The sequence below is a fragment of the Protopterus annectens genome, chromosome 1.part1 (assembly GCF_019279795.1).
Source record: "Protopterus annectens isolate FY-2018-M chromosome 1.part1, PAN1.0, whole genome shotgun sequence".
NCBI classification, from domain to species: Eukaryota; Metazoa; Chordata; order Ceratodontiformes; family Protopteridae; genus Protopterus; species Protopterus annectens.
In genome coordinates, this window is record NC_056726.1 from 420,370,875 (window position 1) to 420,386,027 (window position 15,153).

General features: G+C 41.7%; 1 protein-coding gene across 1 annotated transcript in view; it reads left to right on the forward strand.

Moving 5' to 3' along the window:
* ARFGEF3 (ARFGEF family member 3) overlaps positions 1 to 14,307 on the forward strand; it is a 2,280,599-nt gene extending 2,266,292 nt beyond the window's left edge. The window contains exon 34 of the mRNA XM_044087095.1: positions 13,499 to 14,307. Coding sequence (XP_043943030.1) covers positions 13,499 to 13,690 — 192 coding nt within the window. The 3' untranslated portion in view covers positions 13,691 to 14,307. The remainder of the gene's footprint in view (positions 1 to 13,498) is intronic.
* The last annotated feature ends 846 nt before the right edge of the window (positions 14,308 to 15,153 follow it).

Genomic DNA, 15,153 nt, shown 5'->3' on the forward strand with positions numbered 1-15,153 from the left:
AGGAGGTATCTAGTAAGAAGGAAGTGAAGAAAGGTTGGTTTGTAATGTTAGGAAAGTGGGGGAAGAATGTAGGAAAAGATTGCATGAGAAGATAAAAAGTAGTGAGTTAAATGAAGCTTTAAAAGGATAAAAAAAATGAGTGCTCCTGGACCTGATGGTATAGGCTATGAGTGTTTTGAGGAGAGCAAGGAACATAAGAAGTGTTTTTTTTTTTTTTGATGTTTTGAATGAATGGTTGGTAAATGATGTAAGACCTAAAATGATTTATGTGGGAATATTGATGTCTACTTATAAGAAGGGAGATAAAGAGAATATTAGGAAATGTAGACATTTGACGATAAATAGTGTAGGTCATAAAATATTTATGAAAATAATTCAAAAAAGGATAGGAAAGGTGATTAATGAGATTATTGGACATTGATATTTATGGTTCAGAAGATAGGCATGTTAATTATTTGTGATAGAAGTGCTTAATGACTGTAATGAAGATGGAGAAGGAAGAATTGCTATATGTAATGTAGCTAAGACATATGGTGTCATAGATCATGACAAAATGTCTGAAATATTAAAATCCTTCTGTTCACCCTGGAATGGTATCGGGGAGAAAATGTTTAATTTGATTATACATCAGCGTACAAGTATTCTTTTGTAAAGCTTGAAGTAAGTGTTTGGTTTAGTAAGGGGATTAGGATAAGAAGAGGGCTAAAGCAATGGGTGTCCTACAAATGGTATTTTGTGTTTGTGATGAATGCTGATTTGTGGAATGCTTCTGTTAGAGGTAAAGAAGGTGTTTTGAAGCTGTAGCAGAATGTTCAGATTCCTTTATATATGTCATATGCTGATGATTTGTTAGTTATTGAAATGGTAAGGGCTGGATGAGAAAGGTTATTATAGAAATTTAATATTTTTTGAAGAATGTAGGATTAATATTGAATAAGAAAAAGTGTAAGGGTTTTGGTGAAATGGTTAAAATTGCTGAGATATATTTTCCTATGGTTGGGCATAATTTATTAGGCATTAAATTTGGAAGTTTGGAAATATAAGGAAGCAAGTTTTTATTAGAAACTGAGAATGTTGCACGTATATGGAGAACTTTTGATTTGTTATATAAGAGCAAGGTTTATTTAATTCATTTGGTCTAGTTGAGTACATTGGGTTATTTAGGAGGTATTCTTCATTTTCCAAATACTTGGAGAAGGAGCATTTGGAATTATGTTTTATGTTTATTTGGGGTTCTAAGCTTCAAGATTAAGAAGAGCTATGTTATATTGTGATCATAAGGAAAGTGGATTAGGTTGAAGAATCCTATAGTATTTTTTGCATCTGTACATGTTCATTGGATTTTTAACAAAATAAGTTGTGAGGTGATGGGTTGTGTGGGGAAAAGTATAAAGGGATATGGGAGATGAATGTAAAAGGGAAATGTTTATGCATGTAAATGAGAAAGAATATTATGAAGCTGTCATAAGGTGGGAAGTGGAGTGCAAGAAATGATAGGAAATTGTGGTATAAAGGTTTAATAGAGAAATTTTATTGTGTTAAAATGTGAAAGAATAAGGAAGATAGGATTAAAAACAGTCATAAGGAGGCAGGATTGATTTAAATATTTTAAAAGTAAAATATATTCTATGAAGATTAATGTTGAAAAAAATGCCTGTTAAGGCAGTATGAAGTCTAAGCAAAAAGAAGATAGACTATATAGGGTGTCTAATGCATCTAATACAGAGGAAACAGTGGAACATTTATTTCTTGAGTGCGTTAGAATTAAACAGATTTGGGTGTTATTTTATAAAGAAATATTTAATAAAATTGATATGGCAATGTTGGTATATGGGTATTTTAAGGATTTGAGAGGGGAAATGAAGACATGTTGGATATGCTATTGATTAGTATAGTCTGGGATATGAGCTATAACGAATTTTTGCATAATCAGATGTGGTTGTGGAATAAAGTGCGGGGTGGGTAAATGGGTATGTGATTATCTTTATCTAAATAATTTATTTTGTATGGCTTGTAATGATTTATTTTGGCAGATTGTTGAAAATTGATGTGTGACTAGCTGGTATGTTTAATAAAGCCCATACCCTTTTCAGTAGGTGCCATGGGATCTTTTACATGCATCTGAGGTACCACCAGCTCAAGCAGATGGGACCTTGTTTTATCTTGTCATCTGAAGGACAACATACTCTAGTACAAATCCTGTTTCCAAGCTAAAATAAATAAATAAATAAATATTTCCGTAGGTACACTTGTTTGCTCACCCACTATTTCATGTGCCATCTCACTACACTCCCAAAACATATGTTCACAGTTACCTCTTTCTTCTGCATCGCACATCCAGCATTTGCTTAGTATCTATCTGAGGAAGAATTCTTTGGAGTCTGCATGGGGTATAAAAATACCCCATACACGCACTTCCAAGCAAAAGTCCTACATCTTCTAGACTTTGTTGCATGTTTGGGAACCATACATATGTTCTCCCATTGTTTCCATGTGAATTATTTATCAAATCAAGCTTCCAGTCTTTTCTAACCTCACCTGATTGATTCCTGTAAGTATTTTTATTTTATTTAACATTTGTTTACTGAGAAAGCCAATTTTCAGCAGAGGCCCGGGGAGAAACGCTCTAGACGCATGTCTTTGTAACTTTGTTGTACTGTAAAATATTTTGCAATATTTTATATACCCTACTAATTATCACTTCTTAACATTAGCTTGTGTTCTAGATTTAATTAAAAACTCTACCAGAGGAGGTCTTTCCTGTTCTTTTCACCAACCTTTCATACAACTCTTCATATGCCTTACCCTTAGCCTTCGCCACCTCTTTCTTTGCCATGCACCTCATCTCCTTATACTCCTGTCTACATTCTTCATCTCTCTGACAATCCCACTTCTTCTTTGCCAACCTCTTTCTCTGTATACTCTCCTGTACTTCATCATTCCACCAACATGTCTCCTTGTCGTCCTTCCTCTGTCCAGATGTCATACCAAGCACCTTTCTAGCCAGCATGGAACTATTACACTAGCATGGAGGTTGGTCCACCCCAAAACCTTCCTCGGATGAGTCTGTGTTCCTGGAGGCCTTCAGTGCAGGCCCGTCTACTTCCTGGATGTCCCCTCCCGCGGACCCCCTAGTGGACTTAATAACTTCATGAGTTTGGAAGGAACCGGACACCGTGGATCCTATCCCGAAACATCCAGACAAAATCTTAAGCGTCCCTTCTGACAGACCTGCATGGAACAAGGGTTCCCCTGTAGATGCAATGGTGGTAGCAACGGCCACCAAGAAGGAACTGGTTCAAGAAGGTTCCTCGGTCCATCCCCCCGACCGAGAGTCCAGGTTGATGGACCATTTAAGGAAGCATACGTATACATCAGCAACCTTCTTTATAAGGGTGCTGAACTACTTGGCCCATGTTATCCGACTGCAGCGCGACCTTGTCAAAGAACTCGCTGAGTCACCCCCTGGGTCCACTTTGCAGGAGGATGAGCACACTTTTTTCGCAAGAATGGCCACCCTTTCAGCTGTATCAAATATGTCCATGTGCCTTCTCTCTCATGCTGCCGAGCGAGAGGTTAGGGCTGCTCAGTCCGGCGTTGCCATGAGGCGCCACTCCTGGCTTAGATTGTGTCAGTTCTCGGAGCCTTTCAAGGCATCATTAGCAAATGCCCCTTAGTTCAGTTCTTCCTTGTTTGGTAAGACCATCCGTGACACATTGGTCCAGAGCAAGAAGGACGAGAAGACACTGTCTGACGTTGGGATCCGCTTCTCTAACCCTCAAAGATCCTTTTCCCGGAATCAGTGAGGACAAAAAAAGATGTGGTTCTCGAAGTCTCAGTATTCCCAGGATGCTCAGGATTCGTTTTCCCCTAGAGGCAGAGGGGGTCAAGACAGACGCCACCTTAGAGGCAGAGGGGGTCCAAGGAATTTTGGGTCTCGAGAACCATTTTTGGACAAACCCGCTCATCAACTCTGAGGGGTTGCCCATCTGCTCTGCTCTGGAGGCAGTCGGGGGTCACCTGTCGTTGCACCTGACGGCATGCAAGTCTGTGTCATCAGACTGTTGGGTGTTATGAATCATATTCAGAGGCTGTATAATCCCCTTTGTGGTTTCCCCAGTACCACCCAGACACCTCCCGGATGTACCACCCATGCAAAGGGAGGCAGCGGCACTAGAGGTTATCGAGCTACTAAAGAAACAAGCCATCTAACCCGTCTCCCAAGACCAGTTTGGATTCGGCATTTATTCCAGGTTCTTTTTGGTGCCAAAAAAGACGGGGGACTTCAGGCCCATCCTGGACCTGCCAACCCTGAACATGTCCATTGCCAAAGAAGGCAAGGGATGGACTGGATGTGCTCGTTAGACCTTCAGGATGCTTGCTACCACATAAAGATCCACAGGAGCTCCAGGAGGTTTCTTTGCTTCCTGCTGGGAGCCAATCATTATCAGTTTCAAGCTCTACCCTTTGGTCTCACCACAGCCCCCAGGGTGTTCACCAAGGTTATGACAGTAGTAGCGGCTCACCTGAGAATCCAGGGGATTCAGGTCTTCCCTTACCTGGACAATTGGCTCCTTGCTGCTTCCAACAAGTGTCTACTTTGCCAAGCCAGGGACTATTTTCTACATCTAGTGGATCATTTAGGCATTACTGTCAATGTTGCCAAATCTTGCCTACAACCTGTCCAAGTCATAGAGTTTTTCAGAGTATGGATAGACACCTTGCAGACAAAAGTCTTCCTAACCCCAGACAGAATCCGAAATCTGAGATTGCATGTCTCGACCATTGCTCACCTGTCTCGGCTACCAGCGAAGGCAGTGTTGCGAGTCCTTGGTTCTATGGCGGCCACAGTTACACTTCTCCCATGCGCTCGTTTGCACATGCGTGTTCTACTGTGGACTCTGGCAGTACAATGGTCGTTGTTGGGTCTTCCACTCAGTCACCCGATAGTTAAGCAGAGCCTGCTGAGCGTCCCTTTTGTGATGGATGCACTCTGCGGATATTCTCGAAGGACGCCCATTTCTCACAGCCCTGACCCAAGCCACAGTGACCACGGATGCATCCCAACTAGGGTGGAGGGGCATTGCTCAGGACAGACAGTCCAAGGCACGTGGTCCCTGACCTAGACCAGCTTGCATATCAATGTTCTAGAGATGAGAGCGGTCCTTTTGGCATTGCAGGCCCTTCATGCCTCTCTTCCTCTGGGAACGATTGCAATCCAATCAGACAACATGTCAGTGATCTGGTAAATCAACAAAGAGGGAAGGACCAGATCCTTCCCCCTTTGTCACAAAGCCATGAGGGTTTGGGAATGGGCAATTTCCAGCAGTCACTTTCTAGTAGCAACGCATATTCCGGGACGGTCCAACGTTTTAGCAGACAGGCTCAGTCATATCCTGAGGCCTTAAGACTGGTCTCTGAATCCTTCAGTAGCGGAACGGATCTTTCTAGAGTGGGGTTAGCCTTGCTGCGATCTCTTCGCATCTCCTTCCAACGCGAAGTGCAGAGAGTTTTTTGCTCTGAACCCCCCACCGGGAGAATCCCCCCAGAGAAGCTCTAGTCCATGCTTGGCCTCCCGGTCTTCTATATGCTTATCCTCCATTACCTCTTATTCTGAGATTTTTACAGAAAGCTCATCGACTGGGGAGCAAAGTCATCCTCATTGCCCCCTTTTGGCCTCGCCAAGTGTGGTGCCCTTTCCGCTGGTCTCATCTTCTAGCTCCTCCTTGGATCTTGGATCCCAATCCGAATCTCATATCTCACCCATCGGAGGGTCTTCACCCAAATCTGTTTAGTCTGAAACTCATGGCTCGACTGCTCCAGTTCTGCTAATTGCCAGGACTCCCAGTTTGTCTTCTGCTAAGTCTATCATAGTGGCAGCTCTTAAAGCCTCCACCAAGAAGATTTACTTTAGTAAATGGAAGCGTTTTTCCATCTGGGCTTCTCAAAGAAATTTGGATCCCTTCTAAGCTCCAGTCCTGGCCATTCTTGAATTCTTAGCAAATATCTTTCAACAAGGGGCCAGCTCATCTACACAAAAGGTACAACTTGCAGTCATTTCCAGTTTTCATGTTGGTGAAAATATGTCGTCTTTGGTGTCTTCTAGATTGTGCAAAGCCTTTATTAAAGATACCTTTCTCTTGCGTCCCCCAGTTAAGGACTCCGTTCCTCCGTGGGACCTTACTTTGATGCTACAAGCCCTAGTTGCTCCTCCCTTTGAACCGGCGGCTACTTTAGACTTAAAATTTCTATCCTGGAAGACCGCTTTTCTGGTCGCTATCACTTCAGCTAGGAGAGTTTCCGAACTCCAGGCATTGTCTTTTAAGGTTCCGTACATGGTTTTTCATAAGGACAGTCTTCGTACTAATCCATCCTTTCTTCCCAAAGTGGCTTCTGAAGCAGACATAAATCAGACTATCAATTTACCTGTTTTCTTTCCAAATTTCAAGAATAAAGGTGAATACAAGTTGCATTTATTGGATGTTCATAGACAACTACATTTTTACTTGCACAAAACTAAGTCCCTCTGAAAGTCTGACCAGATATTCGTGTCTTTCTCGAAACCATTTTTGGGTAAACCCATTTCCAATGTGACTGTTGCCAAATAGATGTCTTTCTGTATTTCTCAAATGTACAAAGACAGGGGCTTGTCCCTTCCGGGGCAGGTTAGAGCTCATTCTGCAAGGTCCATGGGTATGTCTTGTGGCCTTCTGGTCCAGGGTATCCTTGGATATGATATCTGTTCTGCTGCTACATGGTCCTCATCTCATACCTTTATTTCTCACTATAAACTGGACTTGATATCTAGAGGCCGGGCATCCTTTGGCTCTGCGGTGCTTTGGAATATCCTTCCATGAGGGCCAACCTTGGGTAAAAAGTAGGTGGGGACTCTGTTCCACAGGTTGAAGACCAAATGAAGTCAATTACTTCAGATAAAGAAGTTATGTACTCACCATAACGTTCCATCTGAGTAGTTGTACTTCATTTGTCTTCAACTATTCCCCACTCCTTCCCCCGAACCTGCTGGCTTTGTAGGTACTAGAGTACCCCCTTTGGGGCTTAGTTGTGAAGTTGAATTTTGATATATGTTGGATCGGGTTCTTGTTTCTTAGGGGCAGCAAACTCGATCTGAGGGAAGGAAGGTGGTAATGGTGTATTATGGGTAGGGGGAGGAGCTTGGAGCTCGGAGCAGATGCTCGTGAACTTGCCGGCTCGGATCCGTACCGGATCCATAATCCACAGGTTGAAGACAAATGAAGTACAACTACTCAGATGGAATGTTATGGTGAGTACATAACTTCTTTTTTTAGTTGGAATATGAGTACATGCCAAATTAATTCTCCTCCCTTGACAGTATCCTCTTACTACCACAAATCTGCCATAATCTTTTTTTTCCCCTCTTCTTTTACTATTAGAGCTCCTCTAGCAGTTAATATAAGTACTGTAATTTTCCATTGTCCCAGATATTCTGCTGAATGTCCATCCTGAAATATTTTCTGTATCAAATTCACATACTTACTCCTTTCCAAGCATGTCTCCTGTAGCATTGCTATTTGCACTCTGCATTCCTTAATATAATTCAATACTGTTACCTTTTTTGTCTGTGCATTTGAGGCCATTCACATTCTAAAAATAATATGGATATTGTATTATACCACCTATTAGACTGCGGTGGTGGTGCTGCGGTAGCATTGTCACCTCACAGTAAGACGTTGTCGTGTTCGATTCTCAGCTAGAGCGTCTTCTGTGTGGAGACATGCGTGAATGGGTGTACCTTCTTTGAAGGTTGTGCGTCAGGGCCGGCAACTCTGCATGTAAAAATCTACTGCCAATCATTAGCGGACCGGAGTTCCGCTGTGGTGACCCCTAACCGGGAAAAGCTGAAAGACACAACATTATACCACCTATTATGTATGCCAGGTTTTTAAATGTCTATTTCCAGCTTTTGTGTTACATGCACCCACTAATGTTTGGCTTGTTAATCCTTTATACAATTGTTTCTTGTCATCTCCATTTGAACCCATGTCACATTTTACAAGCATTTTTGTTTTAATGAAAACCCTCAAACAAATAAACAAGCACACCGCCAGAGCATAGACACACAAAACTGTGTACATCTTCAAATAATGAAGTTTAACCCTCCTGATTGGAACAATTGTCCCAAATTGACAGCTGTGCTTTAAGATATTCTTATGAAAATTTGAATACAGAATCCCTTAATAACAACACTTTATTTTTGCTAAAAGCAATTAGGTATGGAAAATGAGACAAGAGAATCTCATAATGGGCATTCCTTTCAGAACATCTAAAATATGTGTAGTTTATAACAGAAAAAAATGACAGAAAATATTACTTTTTCCTTGCAAAGAGCATTATAGGTTCATAAGTGTGTACTAGGCTAATGGCCTTGGAGCCTTTACAAGGCTAGCCAGTAGAAGTGCCCTGGCATCATGCTGCCCGCCGTTAGTTCCCAGTGTCTGTATCAAGTAGAGGCACTGGAGGGATCCCCGAGGTGAACTTTCTATTTCACATCCACTCATCAAGATTTCTCTTTAAGAGGGTCAGTGAGGTGCTCTGCTTGACATGTATGGGAAGTCTATTCTGGGTTATGAACCTGTCCCTCCAGCATGTTCTGTTGATTGTGGTAATGAGGTTGAGGTCTCTGGAGCATGTGATGTGGAGGGATTGGGATTTCTTTAGATGTAGCATTTCCAACAGAGCTGGGTCAGACATGGCTTTGTAAGTCAAGCAGGGATCGCCTCTTAGTAGATGATATGAGAGAGAGAGAATAGCTGGAGTTTTTTGAGTCGGTCCGTCTAGGACATGTGTTTAAGGCCTAAGATCCTCTTTGTGAGGTACTTTTGTGGCCTTTCCAGCTGTTGCATGTATCTAGTGAGGTACATGCCAAATGGGGATTTGTACTGTACGACTGGCCTAATGAGGGAAGAGTAGAGAGAGATAATGACCTCTTTCTTCCTGGATGCAAAACCCATGGTAATGAGATGTACCGCGTAGAAGGACTTTCTGACCACAGTGGCAATGTGGTGGTCGGAGAGGTTGCTGTCATCCTCTGTCCCCAGATCTCTTATAATGCCTTCAGTGTTCAGTGGGCTCCCATCAATATGGTAATTAGTGGGAACTGAGTTTTTCCCAAAGGAGATGACACATTTTTTGGCATTAAGTTTAAGGCCATAGTTTCAACACCAGTCATTGGTCTCAGTTAGGCCTTTCTGTAGGATGTCTACATCACTTGGGGAGTTAATAATGGCTCCTAGCTTGCAGTCGTCTGTGAACTTGGTCAGCCAGAGTCCCTCCATGTTGGCCTGGACTTCTGAGAAGTAGATACGAAACAGGAAAGGACCCAGGACCGATCCATGTGGGACTCCACTTATGACTGGTCGGCAGTGTGACTTGGAGTCCGCTGCTTTCACATTGTGGGTTCTATCTGTGAGCCAGTTTGCAACCCACCTAGTGATATAGGCGTTGATGCATAGTTTGGTGAGTTTATCAATAATTCCTGAGTGGGGAAGGGTATCAAAGGCCTTGGCCAGATCGAGGTAGGCTGTATGAACTGCCTTTCCCTCATCCACAGCTCTGGTGACTGACTCAAAAGAAATCAACTAGGTTGAGCAGGCATGATCTACCTTTCACAAAACCAAGTTCTGTGGGATCTAGAGTTTGGAGATTCCGTATGTCCTTGTTAATTAGGCCCATGGGTGTGCGATGGACAAGAAAGAAAAATTTTGTAGCAAGTTGGATGAAGTCTTGATGACTGTACCCAAGGGTGAGAGAGTGGTGATTGGAGCAGATTTTAATGGGCATGTTGGTGAAGGAAACAGAGGGGATGAGGAAGTGATGGGTAGGTATGGTGTTAAAGGAATGCAGAAGGTCAGATGGTAGTGGATTTTGCGAAAAGGATGGACATGGCTGTGGTGAATACGTATTTTAACAATAGGGAGGAGCGTAGGGTGACATACAAGAGTGGAGGAAGATGCATACAGGTGGACTATATCTTATGTAGGAGGTTTAGTTTGTAGGAGATTGGAGACTGTAAAGTAGTGACCGGGGAAAGTGGAGTTAGGCAGCATAGGATGGTGGTTTGTAAGATGACATTGGTGATCAAGAAGAGGAGGAGGAGGAGTGAGAGGGCAGCACCAAGGATCAAATGGTGGAAATTGAAAAAGGGTAATTGTGAGGTGGAGTTCAGGGAAGAGTTAAGACAGGCACTAGGTGGCAGTGAAGAGTTACCAAATAGCTGGGTAACTACAGCAGAGCTAGTAAGGGAGATGGCTAGAAAGGTGCTTGGTATCACATCTGGACAGAGGAAGGATGAAAAGGAGACATGGTGGTGGAATGAGGAAGTACAGGGTTGTATACAGGGAAAGAGGTTGGCAAAGAAGAAGTGGGATTGTCAGAGATGAAGAAAGTAGACAGGAGTATAAGGAGATGAGGTGCATGGCAAAGAGAGAGGTGATGAAGGATAAGGATAAGGCATATGAAGAGTTGTATGAAAGGTTGGACACTGAGGAGGGAGAAAAGGACCTATACCGATTAGCTAGACAGAGGGACCGAGCTAGGAAAGATGTGCAGCAGGTAAAAGTGATAAAGGATAATGAGGGATACATACTTACAAGCGAGGAGTGTGTGCTGAGCAGATGGAAAGAGTACTTTGAGGGGTTGATGAATGAAGAGAATGAGAGGGAGAGAAGGTTGGATGATGTGGGGATAGTGACTCATGAAGTACAATGGATTAGCAAGGAGGAAGTAAGGATAGCTGTGAAGAGGATGAAGAATGGAAAGGCTGTTGGTCCAGATGACATTCCTGTGGAAGCATGGAGGTGTTTAGGTGAAATGGCAGTGGAGTTTTTAACCAGATTGTTTAATGAAATTTTGGAAAGTGAGAGGATGCCTGAGGAATGGAGAAAAAGTGTTTTGGTACCGATTTTTAAGAATACGGGTGATGTGCAGAGCTGTAGTAACTACAGCGGGATTAAATTGATCAGTCACAGCATGAAGTTATGGGAAAGAGTAGTGGAAGCTAGGTTAAGAAGGGACGTGATGATTAGTGATCAGCAGTATGGTTTCATGCCAGGAAAGAGACTACAGATGCAATGTTTGCTCTGAGAGTGTTGATGGAAAAGTACAGAGAATGTCAGAAGGAGTTGCAGTGTGTCTTTGTGGACTTAGAGAAAGCATATGACAGGGTGCCTAGAGAGGAGTTGTGGTATTGTATGAGGAAGTCGGGAGTGTCAGAGAAGTATGTAAGAGTGGTACAGGATATGTATGAGGGTAGTGTGACAGTGGTGAGGTCTGCGGTGGGAGTGACGGATGCGTTTAAGGTGAAGGTGGGATTCAATCAAGGATCAGCTCTGAGTCTTTTCTTATTTGCAATGGACAGGTTGACAGACGAGATCAGACAGGAGTCTCCGTGGACTATGATGTTTGCAGATGACATTGTGATCTGTAGTGAGAGTAGGGAACAGGTGGAGGAGACCCTGGAGAGATGGAGATATGTTCTAGAGAGAAGAGGAATGAAGGTCAGCAGGACTAGGACAGAATATATGTGTGTGAATGAGAGGGAGGATAGAGGAATGGTGAGGATGTAAGGAGTAGAGGTGGTGAAGTTGGATGAGTTTAAATAATTGAGATCAATAGTTCACAGTAATGGTGAGTGTGGAAGAAAGGTGAAGAAGAGAGTACGGGCAGGATGGAGTGGGTGGAGAAGAGTGTCAGGAGTGATTTGTGACAGATGAGTACCAGTAAGAGTGAAAGGGAAGGTCTACAAGAGGGTAGTGAGACCAGCTATGTTATGTGGGTTGGAGACAGTCAGGATCGGATGATTGTGCCCCCCCAACAATTTGCATCCAGGCAGTTGCCCTCTTTGCCCCACCCTAGCTACGCTACAGCTTTTGTATGGTCATTAGTGGTGTGAGTGCCTCAAATTGGTGAGGTGAACAGTGGATGGTGCCAACTTGTCACCAGCTGTTGCTTCCCTAATGCCTGTTGCTGCTAGTGAGCTGAATTTGCACGTGTATAATTATAGGCTGAATCTAAGTTTTTAAACAGGCAAATTGAGATTCTAAAACATTGAGCAGGTTGAGAAGCATAAAGGAATAGAAGTCATCTTGAAGGGTCATAGTAATTTGACTATTGTTTTGGTTCCAAACTATATTTCATTGGCTGCTTCCTTCAGCTACAGACTGTATTTCTTGACATTATAAAAAATTAGGTAAGTATGTGTTATTGTTAAAAACTGTTTAATTGTCTGCACACAAGTACTTCACCCAACTTGTCCTATATAAATTTGCAGTTTAGTATACTTTTTGTTAATGTCAGTAAATATTTTAAGTTTCAGTCACACATTACTCTCTCTAAGAGTTTAGAAATCAAGATGCACATTGAAAATCTCCCATTTGGTACCATATTCGTGTACTCAGTGCATAATTGTAAAACAGATCTTAGTGCTTTTTAAGCATTTGCTATACTTATCTGTGTTAAAAAATATATGCATGCAAACCAGGACATTCCTTCTCTTCTAGTTATGACTATGATGTCAAGAAATGAGTGGAGAGAGAGGAGGAGATGGGTGGGGTTATGGGGAGGAAAGAGGGGTGTTGGCCTTCAAAACAACAAAAAGTGGCATCTCATTCTAGAGACCTACAGCAAGCCAGTGACTTCAAGCTTTATGTTGTGGTAATTTGCTGTGAAATAATAGCAAGCATTGATAACTGAGAGATTCTGTTTAAATGCTACATTTGTTATGGGTTTATATCCCATTTCATTGTGCAGATAATGTGTGCATTTTTCAGGATGGTCACATGACATTAGTGCTCCAACTGTCCACTCCCACACACTCACGTGCGTGTGTGTGTGTATATGTGTATATATATATATATATATATATATATATATATATGTGCATGGAGTTAATGCTGCCAAGCTTCTTGAAAAAATAAATAAATAAAGCGAACCACTGGACACAAACAGCCTGTTTTCAAAGACATCCATTGAGCAATGTCTGGTTAAGTGATTTGCTTGGAGTTACAAAATAAGGCAAATGAATTGTACAGGAATCAAAACTGCTTCCAGGTCACAGTGTAGCAGAGTACAGTCTTAAACCTCTTTACCAAATTACTGGTAGTTTGTAAACTCAACATTTGAATATTTTAATCTGTGTGTTTCGTGTAGTCTTTTGCTAATATTACAAGAGTTACTATCAATAACTTCCTATCTAAAAGGAAGATTTGCGACCACAGGATGAAATAACAAGCTTAAGAGTTATTTAGTTTCCAGAAGGAAGAGGGTGGATCAGACTTAAGCATGTTGCAGGCTATTTGTTTAGCCCTTACCTATAGTGTGAGTTATCTTTTGGTATGAATACATATTCCTAGAAACTTTGCATTTGTGTCATGCATTTATAGTTTGAAATAAGTGCCACAATAATTCTTAGCAAGCTAATTAATATTTTGTATCTGTTTCTCTCTTTTTTTCTTTGTAGGCATGGACCAATATGGTACTGACGGTTCTTAATCAGATTCAGATTCTTCCGGATCAAATATTTATGGCCCTTCAACCAGCAGTATTTCCCTGTATAAGCCAGCTAACATGCCACGTGGCTGATGTCCGTGTTCGGCAGGCTGTGAGAGAATGGCTTGGAAGAGTTGGCAGAGTATATGAAATCATTCTTTAAGAACATCTATCCCTCCATCCTCATACAGGAAAAAAATGAGGGCAAGTCAAGATAAATTGCAGTGGACAAGTGTAAAATGCCAGATTGTCTAAACATCAACAAAAGACATTTTGTCAAGCTTTCATAATGGGTTTAAGGGCATATACCTACACTGAATTACTGACGCTGACAGTTCTCATATTTTGGTCATCAGGAAAAATGTCTTATTTTTAGGGACTCTCTGCAGTGGATGAAACATAGGTACATTGTTGCTGTCTTCATGTATATCCATTTTTAAAATCTAAAGTGCCTTTGCTTGAGGTGTACACCCCACTTTGGCCATATGCTACGTGTTCCTTGTGTGATCATATTCCAGCACCCTAATGCCCAAAAACACGTATCTTGAAAGTGTATTAATGGTTAATGTGTCAGGTGAGTTGCTGTTTTTTTTAACCTGGAAAGATGCCATGAAACGTAAGTCTTGCAATTCTGTCTTCTACGGCTAATGACAAAGATTGTGTTCACAGCTGCTGTGTTCCACCTCCAGGTACTGTGAATAGTTAGGTCTATATTAAATCAGTGAACGCTTAAAAAAGTGAATGCTGATTTATCAACCCTATGTAAGCGAAAGCTTACAATCCCGAACACTTGGAATAGCGATTTTTTTTCCCCAGGGAAATAAAATCGCTGTTCCAAAAAAAATAAATAAAATAAAAACTTCAAAGCATTACATAAAGTGGGGGGCTTCACCTCCACACCCCCCTACTTAAATATACCAACTCCGAGATCGCACTACAGTGCGGAAAACGGCAAAGTAACGGAGGCGGGCAAGCGATTTCTTTCCCAGTTTTGCTATTTTGCTGTTTTGTGCTTTCAAGTTGGATCATGATGCAGTCGAAGGATTGCATCTTCGATTATATAATTGGAACCCGAATAGTTCACTGCCAGGAGCTGCATTCAGCAGTCCCATTTGGATCTTTGTTGTATCACAGATCCTTTTTACTGTTTCCTGGTTTGGTAGGTTTCACACCACAGTTTGAAGATGGTCTTTCTCTCCCCTTCGCATGATGCAGTCCTTGACCTTTGTTGTTTTATTAGAGATAAGGAGTCCACTTCAGAATTGCACTGTTTCAGGAATGTGCAAGTTGGAGCCCACTGGAGAAGAATTTAATTTATTTATTGGCATTTGTTTACCATGAAAGTCAAACTGAGTTGGCTGTGTCCCTTTTCAGTGGAGACTTGAGGAGCAAAGCTGCTTTTACAGAACAAAACAAACAAAAAAAAAACAGTGCTTGAACTAATAGTTACACAGTTAATGGTTAATTGGCATTTACAGTAGTTGCATGTAAGTCACGTAGTTCATAGATAATTGACAATTATTGTTAGATTACATAGTTTGGAACCCAACTGTATGAATTTGAATTTAACTTCAGATAAACATTACTTGAGTTCGGTATGGAATAACAAGAAAGACAATAGCTACA